Source organism: Lissotriton vulgaris, unplaced genomic scaffold (genome assembly GCF_964263255.1).
Source record: "Lissotriton vulgaris unplaced genomic scaffold, aLisVul1.2 SCAFFOLD_843, whole genome shotgun sequence".
Taxonomy (NCBI): Eukaryota; Metazoa; Chordata; class Amphibia; order Caudata; family Salamandridae; genus Lissotriton; species Lissotriton vulgaris.
The window spans coordinates 350,982-371,092 of NW_028253822.1; the positions used below are offsets into that span (position 1 = coordinate 350,982).

The following is a 20,111-nucleotide window of genomic DNA, read 5'->3' on the forward strand; positions in this document are numbered from 1 at the left end:
TGTGAGCATCTCTGGGCTCTAAATTCAAAATGCCCTCAAGAGCCTCTCTGGGCTCCAAGTAAAGGAATGCGTCGTCGTTAGAGTCCCGCTCGGGGGACTCGAACTCGCAATTGCCCCCAGGAGCCTCGGGGCTCCAAATCACAAAAATGCCACCTTGAGCTTTGGGGCTCTGTAACAACAATGCCCCCCTCGTTGGAGTCCCGCCCTGGGGACTCGTGACACAATGGCCCCCGGAGCCCTCAAGGCTTGAAATAGACTGGCGAGGAGGGGGAGCGGCCCGGTCATTTCGGGGCTGCTCTGCACTGCGAGCCCTGACGAGATGCCCGCACTCACCGTCAGTAGGGGGAGGCATCTCCGATGGGCTCCCTCATCTTGCGGCGGCTCTCATTGCTCTCCCGGGTGAGGACTCTGCTTGGCTTCCCCAGACAGGGGGAAGCGGAGGAAGGAGTCAGCTGGTCTCCTCTTTTCCGGCCTGATTACCGGCTTCGCCCAGGTCCTCAACTTGGCCTGGCTTCCTGGGTGCGCGCGGGGAAGCCCTTGAGGCTGATTCAATCCCTGCGCGGCCCAGGTATGATGATGCGGGAGTCCTCGCGGCCCAGGGACCAATCCCACGGGGTGGACTCCCGTGAAGAGGCACAAATCAGCACCAGGTCCCTGGCGGGGTGGGCACCCATCAGGGGTCGCACAAGGGCAAAAAGACACAGCAATATGCGGCGTGGGCAGCCGCGAAAGGGGAAATAAAGCACTCTGAGTGCTAGGGGTACATCCAGCGCTTCCAGGCGCTGGAGGCTCCCTCAAAGTTCAAGTTAAGCGCTCATCAGGTGCTAGTGCCCCCAAAGTCCTTCAGGGGGTGGGGGGGCAAAGCTGGGCCCAGAGCCAGCTCACAGGATCCTCCTAGGCAGGGAGGCAATCCCCAGTGGCGGTCCTTCTGGCACCCAGCAGCAGCAGCAGCCCCTCTCAGCTTGGATCAGGAAGAGAACAAATTGTAAGGGGACACAGCTCCTTTTTATACAGTGAAACCCTTTGTCTTTGTGCAGGGTGGGGGGAGAACCAGTCGCAGCTGGTCTGGGAGCACCCTTGATGTGCTCAGCCCCTCACTCTATTCACTGGCAGGGCTAGGGTCATCAGTCGCACCACAGGGGGCGGAGCCAGCATTGTGTGGGGAAAGCCCAGCCCTATTCAGGTCCCAGGTGCACTCCTCCCCAGCCAACAGCATGCTAATCTCCACACTCACCACCGGGCAGACCCATCCAAACTCCTGGAGCCAGGCTCACCAGCCAGCTCCGGCCAATCACGTGCCAGCACACTCACTGCACACGCACACCCATGTCTAGAAGTGGCACTTCCACACTAGACACATACACGCCGCATACATCACTGCGCAGCATTTAAACACATGAGTTCGCACATACCAAACTCGAGCCTGCACACCTCACACATCAGGAACTACCAGGGACACAGACATTCCCCATGCATTCCTATGGGAGGGCAGGCCAACCTTACTCCATGCACTCAGAGTGTGCACTCACTTTCCACTGGGACACAGTGAAAGTGCAAATCACCATAATTCGCAGACTCTAGATATAAATCTTCAGCATCGAAGGCAGCATAATATTTCAAATCAGTAAATAAAGCTTCCACAGCTTTAACATCCCAATCATCAGAGCGAATATTTTGTTTAACCACATCCCCCATAGAAATATGGAGTACATTGGGAACAATAATAACCTCTGTGGGACCATGAATCTGGAACTTTACAGCATCTCATACAATCCCATCTAAAACGGGCCAAGCAGTTATATTAACAAAAGTCTGGTCCCTCTTTATGATGTGCGGAGAGGAGTGGGGAGCCAAAGTTCCATCAATCACTCGAATTGATGTTCTTTCTTCAACATAGTGTCAATTGATAAAACGAAAAAAAGATACCACAAATCCTATGGACATGAACAAATAAATTGCAATCAGCACCAGCCAAATTTAAATCCAAGGTGGGACCAAAAAATTATTTTTAAACCAGGTAGCACAAATCAAAACTTTTGAAGGGGTCTTTGATGTGGATGAGCCAGTGTCAAATGAAAAACGGGATTGATTAGCCACACGGGTCTCCAAATCAGGCATAGACAAATAAGTTGGGTAAGTATATTCAGTGTCACTTTCAAATAGTCTTTATTTCGATGCGCATATCATAAAAGGCAATACAGTAGCATATAAAAAGGTTTAAGAAAATTGAACATTACATTCTCAATAAGAATAACAGGACCACACAGCAGAAGAGTACATCATCAAGTTAATCCATCCAATTACACAATAATTTATCTAAAAACAGGATAAGAACTATAAAAACTTAAAAAATCCCGGCCCAAAATGCAATAAGCATCACAGAATTCGTATGACTATATAAATGTGTGTATATAATAAACACTGCTAGTTCCGGCTTAACCTATTTGCATGAGTTGCCCACATCCAATGTAGAAATTTGGCAACAGCAATGACAGTAGGTTTTGAAGAATCTGTTTTAAGTATCCTCAGCGCATCTGTACCAGTGGTAATGCCCTTCAGCAGGCAAATAGGCTTCAACCAAGTGTGCCTGGGATATTTGTACACTGGGCAGATAAACAGAATGTGTGCTATAGTTTCCGGCTGAGATGGACAAAATGACAGGTTGTGCTGTTATTAGCGTGCCATTTGCCGGTAAATGAGTTGACTTGAAGCGTTCCCACCCTAAATTGATGGTACCGTTTCCTTTCACAAGAAAGTGTGATAAAGTCCCAGAACCCTTCATAGACAATATCATGTTTTAGTTCCAGGAACTCTCTTGTAAGTGATGGGCTGACACAGATCCTAAAACTTTCATAGAGACCATGTTCCAGTAAAGCTCCTTAAAGGTCTTTCTGGGCTGGAAATAATTAGCTGCAGGATTCTCCCACAGAGAATTTAAGCCTATTGCTGTATAAATTGCCTTGGCCACTTTCATCCATGGAATTCTACAAGTGCTGACAGCATCTCTAACTTCAAGAAAAGCCTGAGCATACTTGGGAGAGCTCAGGGGTAACCCACAGTCTCCTTCAGTGTCATTAAGAGCATCACCAGCAGGTTGATTCAAGAAAGGATTCGTGAGTGGACTAATTTCAATGGCAACGTCAGGCCCGATGGAGGGATCCGGTGCCAAAACAGAGTGTCGTACCATTGCTGGACACGAAACCGTAGGCTTCATACTATAGTGTATAGGCCACCCAGTGTGGTTTGACATGGTCAATTGAAATGTACCTGTTCCCCTTTCGTCCAGGAAGAGGAGGTAAAATGACTGTTCTTGTACCCTGCACTCCAAGCACAGCAACTGGAGCTCGTATGAAGGGACAAAATTCTTTCTTGTTTTCGATCTTCTCTCAGACCAGTTCTCCAACCTGGGGTAGCCAGCCGACTACCGGAATCTGCAACGCAGCTTCAGACGTGGAGGGCAAGTGTTCCTTTGCAAGACTGTCTCAGGTCTCTTGTAGGTTCTGTAAAACATTAGAATGTTCGTCTACGTCAAAGGATGCAGCTCCCACCGCCATGTCTAGACCATCTAGGTCCAGAACAAACATCTTGATGGCAAAGAGCATTTCCTATGGGGTCTGCCCACCCAGAGACCTTCTAAGGAGAATATTAAATGCACGTTGTACGCTATTCAGGTGGGTAAACCATTCTCTGCCAGCACCTAAAACGTTCGCTGTCAAGGATTGCTTTAAATCTCGGTTCATTCGCTCCACAACTCTATTACCCTCAGGCCTGTATGGAGACGAAAATTTGACTTGGACCCCCAATGAGGCCATGGCATCCTTGTACGCCTTAGAGGCGAACGCTGGACCCTGGTCCGAATGGAAGGTGCTGCACACAAAAATTCCCACAAAGACATGCAAATCCCTTACGACAGTTCTAGCATCAGCGCTCCTTTGAGGCCACACACAGACAAAGCACATGCAAGAGTCAACTGCAACTAAGATGTACTTATACGCAGTATCAGAAGAGAAAAGACCGCAGTGATCCAAATAAACACACGCAGGTGGCTTATTAGATATGTACAACTGAGTTTGGGGCAGGCGTGCAGCAGAAGAAGGTTTAATTTGCTGACAAATGCCACATTGAAGCACAAAATCACGTTTCTGTTTGTACAAACCCCGCCACCAATACCGTTGCTGGAGGAGAGATATAGTAGCTGACACGCCGGCCTGCGCCAAAGCCATCCAGGCGTGGGCTGCTGTAATCAAAGCCTGCCTGCGGTCAGCGTTGGGAATCAGTCTGTCACCAACGTCTTTAGTTCTCACATAAGGAACTTTATCAGGACTTAAGTGATAAGAGTACTTCGAAGGGAAACCCTTAGGATAATTACCTCTCTTCTCAGTTGCGGCAACAGCTGCCAAGATGTCATCATCAATCTTACTTTTGGAACGTGTAACCGCTGCCACTGCAAATGTTGCTACTGCTGTCTTCGCAGCCTCGTCCGTGAGACAGTTGCCAACAGCGTGAACTCCAACGCGCTGATGACCCAGAGTATGAATTACAAAAACGAGTGGGAGTCATTCTTTTTGCTCCGCCACTCGAACCCAGATAATTTTATGTTTTATTGTGCGACCTTTGGAGTCACGATAATCATTTGGAGTCCAAAAGGGTAGATTGTCATTGAAAGACTGTACACAGTAGTAAGAATCACTCACTATAAGAGTAGTCACACTGGGGTCCGTGTACTCAAATGCAAGCATCAGTACACGTAGCTCTGCTAACTGGGCGGTACAGTCCCCTAATGTCTGTGTATGCACGACATCAGACTTGAATTCACCATCCACCATCGTACCAACCACAATTGCACAGGCCGCGGAATACCCATGTCTAGAACCCGTAGCCGCTTGCGCACTCCCATCAGTGTAAATGATACAACGAAAATCCTCTAGTGGGCACATAGTTAGAGGAGCAGTGTTAGAAATGGGATCCCTGGCTGGCCAGGGCTCACGCCAAAACCAGTCAGAGACCACAACTTTAAGTCAGGGCAAGGGAGTTACACGTCAAGATAACCCTTGCTCACCCTCTAGGTAATGTGACGCGAGCAGCAAGGCTAAACTGGGAGGCTATGTAGGTTAAGTGTTTGGGCTCGCACCCATCAACAACACCCAAGGCCCACTACAAAGGAAACTCCACTCAAGGTTATGTAAAAATAGCCTTTGTATTACACCAAAAGACATTAGATAAAAACACACACTTTACAATGTGCCAACAGGCATGGGCAGAATTTACAGGGGATATGTACAAGACAGGGCCACCTGGACCACTGTCAGGAATATGTACTTTTAGAACTAGCACTTAGAATATAGAACAGAGAATGTAAAATCACATTAGCACACAACCAGTAACTACTGGTAACAGGTAGGTACCACCTACGCAACCCTAACCACCTTAGGAAAATGTCACGCAGGGAACTAGGACCTCAATAGCACCACCTGTACTAGCAAGAACAACCACCTAATGTAATGTCATGCGTTGTAAAGGCATTCGTTGTAAAGGATCCTGCGTTGTAGTGGTTGTGTTGTAAAAGTAGTCCATTATAATAGTTGCGTTGTAACGGTTGTTTCCCTCACAATACATGTAGGGGTATAAGCACATTACACATGATGCATCACAACACATTCAGAGGTGTAGGGAAGAAAAACATTTGCGCAAAACTCACATGAGCCACCACCTGTGGCAGTCCCTAGACCGACTGGCCTCTCTAGGGCTAGGACTGCCGGTGTCCCAAAGTCAGGGTCCTAAATGGAGCAGCTGCCCACTAAGTGCTGGGCAGCTGTGGAAATAATGATGGGGCCAACGTTGGAGCCTCGCAGGCTCTGACCAATGCAATGCCCCTGAGCCTCTCTGTGCTCTAAACACAATGTGGGCTGTGAGCCTCTCTGGGCTCTAAATACAAAATGCTCTCAAGAGCCTCTCTGGGCTCTAAACACAATGTGGGCTGTGAGCCTCTCTTGGCTCTAAACACAATGTGGGCTGTGAGCATCTCTGGGCTCTAAATTCAAAATGCCCTCAAGAGCCTCTCTGGGCTCCAAGTAAAGGAATGCGTCGTCGTTAGAGTCCCGCTCGGGGGACTCGAACTCGCAATTGCCCCCAGGAGCCTCGGGGCTCCAAATCACAAAAATGCCACCTTGAGCTTTGGGGCTCTGTAACAACAATGCCCCCCTCGTTGGAGTCCCGCCCTGGGGACTCGTGACACAATGGCCCCCGGAGCCCTCAAGGCTTGAAATAGACTGGCGAGGAGGGGGAGCGGCCCGGTCATTTCGGGGCTGCTCTGCACTGCGAGCCCTGACGAGATGCCCGCACTCACCGTCAGTAGGGGGAGGCATCTCCGATGGGCTCCCTCATCTTGCGGCGGCTCTCATTGCTCTCCCGGGTGAGGACTCTGCTTGGCTTCCCCAGACAGGGGGAAGCGGAGGAAGGAGTCAGCTGGTCTCCTCTTTTCCGGCCTGATTACCGGCTTCGCCCAGGTCCTCAACTTGGCCTGGCTTCCTGGGTGCGCGCGGGGAAGCCCTTGAGGCTGATTCAATCCCTGCGCGGCCCAGGTATGATGATGCGGGAGTCCTCGCGGCCCAGGGACCAATCCCACGGGGTGGACTCCCGTGAAGAGGCACAAATCAGCACCAGGTCCCTGGCGGGGTGGGCACCCATCAGGGGTCACACAAGGGCAAAAAGACACAGCAATATGCGGCGTGGGCAGCCGCGAAAGGGGAAATAAAGCACTCTGAGTGCTAGGGGTACATCCAGCGCTTCCAGGCGCTGGAGGCTCCCTCAAAGTTCAAGTTAAGCGCTCATCAGGTGCTAGTGCCCCCAAAGTCCTTCAGGGGGTGGGGGGGCAAAGCTGGGCCCAGAGCCAGCTCACAGGATCCTCCTAGGCAGGGAGGCAATCCCCAGTGGCGGTCCTTCTGGCGCCCAGCAGTAGCAGCAGCCCCTCTCAGCTTGGATCAGGAAGAGAACAAATTGTAAGGGGACACAGCTCCTTTTTATACAGTGAAACCCTTTGTCTTTGTGCAGGGTGGGGGGAGAACCAGTCGCAGCTGGTCTGGGAGCACCCTTGATGTGCTCAGCCCCTCACTCTATTCACTGGCAGGGCTAGGGTCATCAGTCGCACCACAGGGGGCGGAGCCAGCATTGTGTGGGGAAAGCCCAGCCCTATTCAGGTCCCAGGTGCACTCCTCCCCAGCCAACAGCATGCTAATCTCCACACTCACCACCGGGCAGACCCATCCAAACTCCTGGAGCCAGGCTCACCAGCCAGCTCCGGCCAATCACGTGCCAGCACACTCACTGCACACGCACACCCATGTCTAGAAGTGGCACTTCCACACTAGACACATACACGCCGCATACATCACTGCGCAGCATTTAAACACATGAGTTCGCACATACCAAACTCGAGCCTGCACACCTCACACATCAGGAACTACCAGGGACACAGACATTCCCCATGCATTCCTATGGGAGGGCAGGCCAACCTTACTCCATGCACTCAGAGTGTGCACTCACTTTCCACTGGGACACAGTGAAAGTGCGCAGAAACCAAACATCACTACCACCAATTCACATTCAAAAAAGCAAAAAGTTTAGGGGTGAACCTGCCAGAAGGGCCAAGTCCAACAAGCAGGATGAAAAAACTCATACTGCAAAAACTCTTGAGTCTGCAAAGAGGAATCAAAAATGAACGTTACATCCGGGGATGTCAAGGATGTAGCCCATTGTATCCACCGAGAGTGCAATGTCTTGGAATTTGGTACACTGGCCTTCGTCACTGCCTCCAAGGCAGGATACGGAGTAACAACCACAATTTGTTTTTTCGGCGACAGTGCATGTTCCTTAAGAATCGCCATTTGCACTGCTGTCAAAACTTTTTCCACAGTGGAAAACAGCAACCCGGCCAAAGTGTACAAGTGTGACTTGTAAGCAATAGGAACTGTGTCTCCCTCATTAAAAGTGAGGTACGCGAAACCCACCGCCCCTGCTATGATTCTTATTACCAGGTTGGTGTGGTTATCACGAGTCAACAAGAACTTAGATTCTAGTAGGTCAGCCTGCAAAGATTGCAAGATGGCTGAATATTCTGGCACAGGATCTGGCAGCCAGCACGATTTGGAAAAAGTAGGTTGTATCAATGCGTAGAGCGACTTTATACGCTGGGCATATTCCGGAATGTATGTACGTCTGAAATTCAAAAAGCCCAGTAAGAATTGTCGGTTTTTCAGCGTTGTGGGAGCGCGCACAAGTGTGCATTTCTCCAAAAACTGAGGAGCCAAGCCTCTACCTTCATTGTTGAGCTCATAGCCCATGAGCAACACTGTGTACTCTGCAATATGTGATTTCGTAAAGTTGAATTTACAGATAAGTCCGCAAAACGGCAAATGATGCATTCAACACCGCATAGATGCGGCCATAATTCGTCATCTGTGAGATAAATGTTATCCACATACGAACATGCATCTGCGTCAAGCCTCTCAAGTAGAGAGCCTATTCGGGCGGCAAAAACACCTGGACTGTTCTTGTAGCCTATGGCCAATCGAAGGAACTGGCGTTGTTTGCCACCACAGGTAAAACTTGTCCATTGACTACAAAGGTGGGACAGGTTATGGGCAAAAAAGCCATTGGAAATGTCAAGCGTGGTTTTGAACCTTTTACGCACAAGACTCTCCACAAAGCAGAACTGTGAGTATTCTGCACCGCATATGTACGGCAATGCAAGTTTGAGTGGCAGTAATCCAATACCAAACGGTATGAGCCATCTGGCTTGGGCACAGTATAAAGTGGGTTATTCATTGGAGACACAGACATTTTGATTACACCTTGATATTCCAATTGTTCAAGGATTCCGGCTAGAGAGGCTTTCGCCTCACGCCTTATGGGGTATTGGGTTTGTGGCTGTGGCATGGACCTCAAAGAGATTTCATGTCGAGGGGAAAATTTGTCCTATCCACAGTAAGTACGGTACAACGCCAGCACAAGTGCCTTAGCCCAATCTTCTACAAATTACAGTGCTTTCTCCTTGGGCACAGTGTGTGCGAAAGCAAGGAGGATCACCTCCTCCCCTTGTGGAGCGGCCAAGACAAAAGGTGGGGGCCTGTCGACCTCCGCCAATAAAATATCATAAGTAGTCGTTAGATTTTCCCAAAAAAACCATTTTATGGTACGTTCTATGTCACCTTCAATTACAAGGACAATTTCATAAAGTCTTTCAAGTGGAGCCACTTTAGTGTCAGCTGTTTCCACTACAACGAAGGTGTCAGTCGCTGTCACCTTCAGTAGTGGACGTAGCGCCTCTCAAATGATGGTAATCTCCGCTGCGCTGTCCAGCAGGGTCAGAGCCCATGTCAGATTCCGAAGCTGCGTTCTCACTATCTGTGGCATATCTTGCTGTTACAGCAGCAACTTTCGTCTTTTGAAACTGGGGTCTTTGACGCCGTGACTCGTCCTGCTTGCCTTTTCCGGGAGCCTTACAAGGCTGCTCATGGCTCTGTTGGGCACCTTGACCTCTGCCAACGCCTTCTCCAACGGTGGCTGTTACAGACGGTTCCTGCAAAGAGCAAGGAGAACGTTGTTCAGGAACCTGAAATCTATCAGGCGACTTAATAGTACTGTGGTCACGCAAATCATATTTACACTCAACAGGGGCAGGTGTAGGTGAATCAGGACGGGAACCCTGTTTTTGCTGCTGCTGCTTTCCCTGTTTTTTGTTCTTACTCCAATTTTGTTTCTGAACCCTTGGGCGGTCATCCTTATCAGACGACCCTTATGAGTTTGCTGTTGCTTTTCTTTTTTCGTGAAAGGCCTAAACTATTACGGACTAGGGTCTTATAAACCTCCCTAATAATTTTTGGCAACTGACGGGCTTTGTCGGCGTCAGGGACCTCTCGCAGGGCATTAGAGACTTGGAAACTTACTGCATCCCCCTTGATATTTTTCAGGACTAGATCGCGTACCATATCAAATGCTCCCACGAGCCACATTGCCAACTCCACTGCTGCCTCTGGTCCGTGCTCATCCTGAGCACGCTTGATCACAGTGGGCAAAACAGTCATTGACGGGGTGCCAAAGTACCTAGTATAGACCGCCGCAAAAATCACCCCCCAAGTTGTAACCTCAGTTAAGTCAGGCACTTAGTCTTTCTACAAACTCACGATGAGAATCCTGTGTTTCTCAACAGGACTAGTATTTGGGAATACTGCTTCCAGTTGGTTCAATTTCTCGGCAAGGCAAAAAGGCATTTCTTCCTTATCCTGCGGACGCTTGCTTATGACCGCATTAACCGTGACGGGACTAAGTTTGAGTCCACCACCGCCAACTGGATGAGCTGCACCACCCGGGGCCCCACCTGGGAGGTTGCGAGTAATGTAGTGAACCAGACCCCTAATAACTGCTACCGAAGAGGCATATAGGGGTCGCAGTTGCTGGGCTGTCATAGTACCTGCCTGAGGATGCGTGGTAAAAGAATCCAACACAGGCCAAGTAGCACCTGGAATGGACAACAGTCCTTGTCTGACCGCTGTAAAAAAGTGTGGGAGGGCACCATTAAACCAAACAGCATGCTGCCAAACAGAAATCAGAATTTCTACTGTCCGATATGGAGCGTACACTGCAGGAGCATCAGCGGGGGTGTAAGTGTGAAAAAAAACAGAATTAGCATTCACTGCGGGAAATGTGACCCATGAGTAATACAACTCAAACGGGTACGCCACGTCAGCAGAGACTACAAAAAACACCGCCTGTCCCTCTAGAGAAACGAGGTATTCCTGCAAATGATTACGCACAACTACACGACTGTGTGCTGGGATATCATCCGCAGCCATACTGAAACAGTAATAGAGAAATACAATAAAATACTTTAACGCACAACTGGGTAGTAATTCAAAAAGGAAACCTTTCAGAAGAATCAAGCTTGAATCAACCTATTTAAATATAGGTAGTTTTTTTTATCCGTCACTACCGTCAACCAGAAATGATAGTGAGGCAGTCGTATCCTGATATAAGCACTACTCAAGTGTCTCACAATAAGACCACACTCGTTGGCGGCGCCATGCTACACGGATTCTGCTCAGACACAGAACTGTGCATAGAGACTTAGGACCTCAGGTGAAATTTCTTCGACAATTTACAATGGCCTTACTTGAAAGTTTAATAAACCATTCGGCTGAAAACAATTTTACAGTACCGTTTTAGGGACAGAGCATATGCTCTGTGGTACTGAATAGCAGTGTAACAGCGCACAGAGTCTTAATACCAACAAACCCAGAGCCCATAAAAAGGTGAATTATCTGTGGTGACCATGCAGAAAAGACATTCGTATATCATGTAAGATAAATAGTCCTGTTTCCCCACAATCTTTCCTATGGTGAAGATTGCTCTAGAAACTTGTTGTGTGTTTTACCGGTTAATTTTGCCTCCTCTAGGGTACTCTTATAGGTTAAGATGTGTGCAGCGGTGAGTTATTTTCCGAGTCTTTGCACAGTGTGTGAGAATTTTGCTGGGGCTCAGGCACCTGCATAATTCATTGTGGGGCATATTACCAAGCCTGGCAATATTGGACTATCACCACTTTAGCGGCCGTTTTCGACCGCTAAGCGGCGATAATTATATCGCCCTATTAGCAAGCTGTTGCTAACAAATGTTAGCAACAGCTTTTAGGTAATAGTGAGCGGTTAGGGGTCTGCTTTGCATGTCAGCGATATTTATCGCTAATGACATGCAAAGTGACTGAAAACAGTCGCTAACATCGCTATCGCCTATTAGCAAGGCAGGCGTAGCGATGGAAATATTCACACTAAGCGCGAATATCTCCAAAATCTAACGCCTGCTCAGACCAGTTCTTAGCCATTATATCCAACGGGAGTTGGATATTGTGGCTAAGTCCCTGTTAGCGATAATGCGTGAATATCGCTGGATTCTCAGCGATATTCTCGCATTTCGCCGCTAACGCCTGATATTTTATCGCATTTGAGATAAACATTGCTAATAGCACGTTATCTCTGCGATAAAATCAGGCAAAGCACGGCAATAGAAAAAATGACGCTAAGCTTAGTTAGTGATAATTTTCTCTAATTGTTGATAATAGGCCCCTGTTTTCTTTGTGACCCTTTTGAATGACAGATGCTTGAGCGGCTCACACCTATCACATGATAATTTATTTTATCTAGGCCAAAAGCCACTCACTTGTCTTTGAGATGGACGTGATCCTTTCCATTAATACTAACCCTGAGACTTATCGAAAACAACAGGTAGACTGCCGGATTTTTGCCTTGTGGAATGTCTAACGAAATCCAGTCTCTCCCAGGAGTCACGGGTTCAAAAAACTGTCACTACTTTACCATTACTATATTGCACTGGACAGAGTTTTGTGCAGAATGAGATTTCTAGAGTCATCACGACCATCAGAGAACCGTTTTACTATATATGCGAGCTGATGGTTCACATTAAATTATGGTATGTCCTTTTTCAAAATGTGATAACTTGTTTTGCGTAACAATCCCTCGTTTCTCTAAGCTGTAGGCTTAGCCTGTGATAGCTTCTCAAGACATGGTTATTCATTCAGGCATACAACTAAATCAATAAGGGCTCCGGCATTTCCTAGAACAGCGCCAAGAAACCAATCGGTGTACATGCACTCTATAACAAATTTTAGCATATCATAATCCTATCCTTCAAATGTCCCTGTTATGTTTTCCTAAACTTGGATCTCAAAATTTGCTTGTGTTAGTCCTTGGCTCTTGCAAAGGCGTCTCCTATTCATGTTCAACTGAGTTTATATAAATCCTTTCATCCTTCGATGGTTAGTTGATTCCAGTTATAACCAGTATAATTGTATGTGGCCTGTCAGCTCATGATCATTTATGCTTTTTTGCACTGACTGTTCTACTTTTACCTTCTACTGTTTACGTCATACAATAGCACAGTGTTTGCTTGGTCTCAACAACTACTTCAATCAACAATATGAAATATAATATGCATTAGTAGGAATATTAATATAACAGTGAGGTGAAACATCCATTATAGCGCAGGCATTGCAAAGCAATGCCTGTGCAACACAGTCAATATAACCTGCGTTGTAATGGCATCCGTTGTAATGGAGATTGCGTTGTATAAACCATGTGGCAAAGATATGAGTTGTAATAGTTTGTGTTGTAACATCATACATCCACCAATGAGTAAGAGACAGAGTTGGAAAACTGATATATATCCAAATGTAAATGATAATACATGAGGGATATGAAGGGTTAGAGGTAAATGTAGATGGATCACTCATGTCAAAATTTAAAAGGGGCATTTTGCAGAAAAGCAGCACACTTGGGGACTGGGCTCCATCTTGCAATAAAACTTTGTTGAGAAAGTATAACAAGAAATGTAGAAGTGAATGGCGCAAGTAAGCACGAAGTGTTCCATTTGAAATATACTGTTGTATTACTCTTGCATCTGATAATGTGGTGCTTACCACTCCTACGTGTAATTTTACCTTTTCTATTTCTCTCACCCTTCAGGTACCAGAAAAAATTGTAATTAAACAGACATTCAAGGCGGAGGTCATCTTCCAGAACCCTCTTTCTGAGGCGCTGAAGAACTGTTTATTGCTGTTGGAGGGAAGTGGCCTCTTGAAAGAGCAACTTATGATAAAGTGAGTGGAAGAAACACAATCATTGGAGATTACATTTTGGCATGGAAGGATATCCTCTACAGATTGGTGGTGCTTCTGCTCTGACAAATTTAAGATTCACCTACCACATTTGGAGTAGTGGGAGGCCAGGTTCTGGTGTTAACCTGGGCTTCTAATGGGAATTCACAAGGGCATATTATCAAGCCCATTATGGCCTCTTTAGCGGCAGTTTCCTGCTGATAAAAGCTGTGATAATGTATCTCCCTTTCTTGATAATATGGCCCCATATTCTCACTGCTTTGTTTAATAACATTTTTGGCAGTTGACAGAATAGACCCGGAGCTTCCATCACGTACATACAAGCTGATTGTCTTTAAGGCTCCCTCGAATTATGAGGACTGGGGCAGCTGCGCTGTGATTAGTCGATGACTCTGCCACAGTTTTACATCTGGAGGTTGTACTGGAGAGTTTTCAGACAGCTGATTCTAGGCTCACGATTTGTTTTGCTAAGGGGGGAATACTGGCTTGAATTAGATCTTTAAGTTTCTAAAACAGTTGGCCCGATATTGCATCCCAGGATTAGCAGAACAAGCATAGCTTGGGAGCCCAGATGAGGCACCGTGATCCACAGTTCCTTCAACCACTTTTGCTTTAGGTTTTACTTTTTTAGTCCTTATATGGTGTTTCCTTTTGGCAGATGGGCCTGCTTTCAGTGATGGATTAAAGGCCTTAGGGAGCTCTTGTGGAACTTGGCAATAATCAACACTGCCTTTGACCGTACTTTCAGACTGGTCAGTAGATAGTGCAAACACTTTGGATGGGTCACTGGCGGCTACAAAGTTAGAGACATACAGTGATCAAGGAGAAGGAACACATTGTTACAAAGATACATGTCTCTTCACCAAGCCAATTACTTTTTTATTAACTCCTACCACTCTGGCCAGAAATGAATCAAGTATGATGCCAGCATGCGAGGATGAGGTTGCCATTGACTTGTCCCCATCTGGCATTTTCCACGTCCCCATCTTAGCCCACCTAGTGCCAACAGTATTCACTGGCCTAGCCTATGCAGGTAAAAAGGAGGGCATAATGGGGCTTAAAGAATTTCTGGCAAAGTTTAAGACTCACCAAAGAAAGAGATGGGCAAAGGCAGGCCGGTCTTCGATCAGGCACGCTCCCCACGTCTCATGCCCAGGGAAGTCCTTGAGTGCTATTTAGTTCTGCAATCAGCGTTACCCTCCTCTCTGGCAGACTGTAGCAGAGCAGTATGAGACTAGCAGTCCCCTCCAGGCATCAATTTGGATATTGAATGGAACTAGAGCATTTTCTGGGATCCTCATCACTTGTGTGTATATAATTCTATGCATCATAAGTATCATATGCCTCACTGCTAGGACAACAGAGCACTACTCTGTGGTATAATTATAATATGTAATAAGAAAAAATACAGTCAGTCTCATCGCTGGCTTGATCTACTCTCCTCTATTCATTTCTCACAATGCAACTGAATTATTTCAACAGTTGAGTCGATATGAAACAGTTAAATAGCTCCATAAATACATATCCTTTGAATGATATACAAATATAACTGTTTCCAATTGACCACTTGTAGTATTGAAGGGCTTCATTTATGAGAAGTGACGTATCGCTGCATGAAAGCAGCGATGCGTCACTTCTCAGTGCGCCCTTCTTGCGACATGAAGGATGCGTCATATTTACTGTATGACGTATCATGTTGCAAGGAGTTACAGATACGTCAGTATTTCTGACGTATCTGTAAGCACAAAAGTGACGCATTGCTGGAGTGTGCCACAAAAATGACGCAACTCCAGCAATGTGTCCTTTCACATGGAGCAAACCCCATGTGAAAGGGCCTGCGTCAGTCTTACGCCTGCTGTGAGGCAGGTGTAAGATATTGACGCATTTGTACCCTAGAAGTGGCGCAGTGTAATCTGGTAGATTTCACCGTGTCAGTTCTACAAGGCTTACTTACATGAGAACGCCGACCCTGCATACATTATACCTGACGCAGATATAATGTAGCGCAGGGGTTTACAAAGTGAAGCCTTAAATGCGTCACTTTGCAAATAGGGCGCAACAGGAGGTATGTTTTGCGCTGCCAGTACGTCACAAAAAGTGACGCAACGGAAGCGCAAAACTGTCGCAAGGCCTCATAAATAAGGCCGAAGTGTCTCGCGCACCCGACTGTGACGTGCCCACTCCAAGGCTGACCATTATCTCATGGAACTCCTGTGTCCAGTGATCTAGAGAACGGCAGTTGTACTGGAGAGAGAGCCTGAGGCGGTTGGGGGTACTTTGTATATACCAATAAAGGTTTTGTTCCCCCACGGCATTGTCTACCACTTACTTCAGGTGACGGCGAGTGGCTGTACCTCCGAAGGCAAACCTTCTCAGTGCGTGTAGAGTTGCAGCACCCACCAGTTCATTAGTGCTGTGTAGCTGACCTGACGTTGGCAACAGAGACCCCGCTGAGCAGTGGCAGAAGACAGTAAGTCTCCTCACAAAGGGAAGATTTATTTGACGAGCTGGGTCCTGATCTTCCAGCTTGGCTGTGGCTTGGTAAATGATCTGAAATAGGCGGATCTCAAGCCCAGAGGGAGTGAGTTGGACATGCGCTAGCAACGTGCGAAAGCTAGAGCGCATTCACCCGGATTACCACCGGCCATCTTAGGTGCACAAGTTTTCATTACAGGGAACAAGCGGCAGCCATGTTAGATGTACTATTCTCCCCGGAGGGAAGAAGCAGTGGTCATCTTGGATGTGTCGGACAGAGTCCGTTTTTCATGCAGTGAATGGCACCATCATACCATCTGTTGTGGATTACATTTTTAGTTCTTCTGTTGGGTGGTAACTTGTAAGGGTGCTATTAAACAAAAGCTTATTCAGCATACAAGTTGGCATAGTTGGAGACAGAGGCTCAAGGCTGCAGAGTTTGAGGTCAGTTAATTCCTAGCATATGCTCCAGTCGAACATTTACCGTTCAGGCATTTTGGTCTGTGTTAGTGCTGCAAGTTGGTTCTACAAGTTTTATTTATTTTTTTTTTTTTCTTTGGCAATGCAATCTGCAAATCCACCACCAGCGTTTTTGGAAACACCTGGTGACCCGCCCATTAAATGGAGGCAGTGGTATTATGGATTTGAAACGTACCTAGGAGCAATTGATGTGTCTAGATTCAGAGCAGTAAGAAAAAAATATTTACTGTTACATTCTCTGGGTTTAGAGGGAAGATCTATTTTTAACTATCTTCCTGATGTTTAACGTGACGGTGATGTTGAGTTAGATGTGTATGAAGAAACAGTAAAAAAAACTTGCCACCAGGTTTGATGTTGCTCCTAGTCTTGTGGTATCTAGGCACACATTTTTCAAGAGAGAGCAAACACAGAGTGAGGATGTTGACGGTTACATCTCTGAACTGCGCAAGTCGGCCGCGGAGCGCCAGTTTGAACATTTTGCTGAGTAGCTAATACGTGATCAGTTTATTTGCCACTGTTCTGACAAATCTATCAAGCAGAAATTGCTTTCTTTAGACAATCCCACTTTGACTGAAACTATCAGGATTGCCATGAGCATTGAGACTTCAATCAAATTGGCCAAGGAACTAGCGAGCAAGACTGGCGATTGAGTCAACGTTGTTTTTAACAAAAATGAAAAAGAAAGAGGGTCCAGAATGGGGTCTTCCTCGTCTTCTTCATGTTCTGGTGTGACCAATTGTTTGCAACCGAACTTTGCACCTAAGCAAAATATTTTTTGTTCCAAATGTGGTTATCCTCAGCATATTAATGGAAATTGGTCATGTGCGGCTAGGAGTGCTCAATGCAGGATGTGTGGGAAATCTTGTCATTTTGCAAAAGTTTGTCAGAGTGCGAGACGGAAGTTCACAAAAGTATCAACAGCCAGTGAGGATTGCGAGGTGGATGTTGAGAACTTATTGGGTGAAGTGCGTGACATGGTTGTGGTGGTGGGTGAGGATAGTGCGAGCTGCGTGCAGGATGAATTTTAAGTTGACCCTTATGTATATGTGCAAGTGGGAGACAAGCAGCTTTATCTTTTGGTGGATTCTGGGGCTAGAATCACCATGATAACTCAAGAGTCGTTTCAACAGAATTGGCCCGAGTGGACTTTATCCCCACCTGAAAGGGTGGTCCATTCTCCTATGAGGGCAGGAAAATGGATCTTCAAGGTTTCTTTGAAGATTCCATGATGTTTAAAGGGAGACGTATTTCTGGTAAAATCTATGTTGCTGTTAAGGGTTTGAACATCTTTGGATGGTTTCACCAAGGGCTTTTTGGTATGGTCTTACGTCCTGGAACTAAAGAAAAGGTCTTGGTTATTAGAGACTCTGATGACAATGAAGTTTTGCTGAATGAGTTTCCCAAGGTATTTTCTGGGGAGTTGGGAAAAATCGTTGGTTTCCAACATAAAATCAAGATTAAGGCTAAGGCTGATGCGATACCTGTAAAACTCAAATAGAGAGGGGTTCCTTTTAGTGTTCCAAATGAGCTAGAAAAAGAATTGGAGGGTTTGCAGGCCAATGGTATAATTCAGCCTGTGGAATTCTCTATCTGGCTTTTGCCTTTAGTCGTGGCCAAGAAAAAAATGGGGAGCTGAGGGTATATGTTGATCTCATGTCTCTAAACAAAAAAATTTGGGTCGATTCACATCCTCTTCCCAAAATTGAGGAGATGTTGTCCTCTATTTCTGGAGCAAAATGTTTCACCAAATTAAATCTAGCTTCTGCCTATCATCAGGTCGTGTTGTTTGAGGAATTGCGTCATCTCACAGCTTTTGTTTCACCTTCAGGAACCTTCCAGTACTGCTGCATGCCTTTTGGTTTGGCATCTGCAGCCTCTCTGTTTCAGAGACTTATGTCTGAATTGCTGAGGGGTATTTCCAAGGTGGCTGTGCTCAAGGTTGATGTTTTGATTGATGCTTGTCGTCAAGAAGAGCACAATCTTATTTTGAAAAAGGTTCTTAACATGTTTGATCAAGCTGGTGTGGTCCTTTAAAGGGAAAAGAGCCAATTTGTTAAATCTTCTCTTGAATATCTCGGTCATGTGGTTTCTGCGGAAGGGGTACGTCCTAGGGCTGGATTAGTTGAGGCCATTCTTGATGCTCCTCCTCCAAGAGATAACGATGGAGTTAACTAATTTCTTGGTATGTGTTCATACCCGATTTTGCATCCAGAGCCAGAGCCATTTCTATGTTGCTAAAGGATAAAACAGAATTTGAGTGGAGTGGTGAGTGTTCGTCTGCGTTCTCTGATACCCAAAAACAACTTACCAGTGTGAATAAGTTAAAACCTTTGATCATAATCTGAAATTTGTTCTGACAGTTGACGCTAGTAAACTCGGGGTTGGTACTGTTTTGTCACAGCAGGATGGGCAAGCTGAATACACCATTGGGTTTGCGTCAAGGGTATTAAGAAATGTCGAACTTCACTATTCAGTGATTGAGAAAGAGTTGCTGGCGTGCTATAAAAAAATTCAAGTGTTATTTGTGGGGAATAAACCATTAGTGGCAATCCTCAATTGTACCAATTGCAAGAGTAGCATGCCTAGAATAGCAAGGTTTGCTGCCAGATGTCTCCAATTCAATTTTGAGGTGGTGCATATTTCAGGAGGGAAGAATGTGCATGTTGGAATTCCATAGTTAAGAAGAATGTGGTTGTTGGTGTTGGCGACGATGAATGTTGTTTCATCGTGGCCTTGGGGGTTGAGAATTCTTGTCAGTTCACCGAAAAGTGTTGGAAAACAAAGGTGGCTAATCCTAATTTTAAGACTTTCGGTATTCACAGAAGGCATTTAGGAGTCCGAAAGTTAGGAGTCCTAACTTTACTACTACTAAATTGAGAAAAATCCTAATTTTAAGACTTTCGGTATTCACAGAAGGCTTTTAGGAGTCCTAAAGTTAGTAGTCCTAACTTTACTACCACAAAATTGAGAAAAATCCTGACTTTAAGACTTTCGATATTCACAGAAGGCATTTAGGAGTCCTAAAGTTAAGACTCCTAACTTCTGTCATTACCAAAATGAGTAAGTGCCTTCTGTGAATACCAAAATGGTAGTAAGTTTAGGATTTTGTCTTAAGTTAGTTTTGTGAATCGGGCCCAAAGATTTTTTGTCCATTTCTGCCATTTCACCGGTGGATTGCCTGGACTAGTCATAAAAAATGGTGGTGCAGTTACATTCTGCATTTTTAAGTTTTTTTTTAACTTATTACCTCTTTGTTTTAACTATTTAAAATCTCTTTGCTTTGAATATACAAATATTCAATAACTAAGTTACTTGTTGATTCCAGTTCTTCTACACCTTAAACCTGTACAACCTTTCACTGTATTCTAAATAAAAAAAATAATAATAAAAGATGTGCAAGTCACCATGTTAGTCAGCTTGCATTAGTGTATCTATCATTTCAACCTATTACAGTTCTTTATGGTGTGCGTGT

At 45.9% G+C, this 20,111-nt stretch overlaps 1 protein-coding gene across 1 annotated transcript in view; it reads left to right on the forward strand.

Annotated features, from left to right (window-relative positions):
• Positions 1–20,111, forward strand: part of LOC147660746 (protein-glutamine gamma-glutamyltransferase E-like) — a 238,891-nt gene that overhangs the window by 206,847 nt on the left and 11,933 nt on the right. Inside the window, exon 12 of the mRNA XM_086951486.1 lies at positions 13,533–13,666. Coding sequence (XP_086807612.1) covers positions 13,533–13,666 — 134 coding nt within the window. The remainder of the gene's footprint in view (positions 1–13,532; positions 13,667–20,111) is intronic.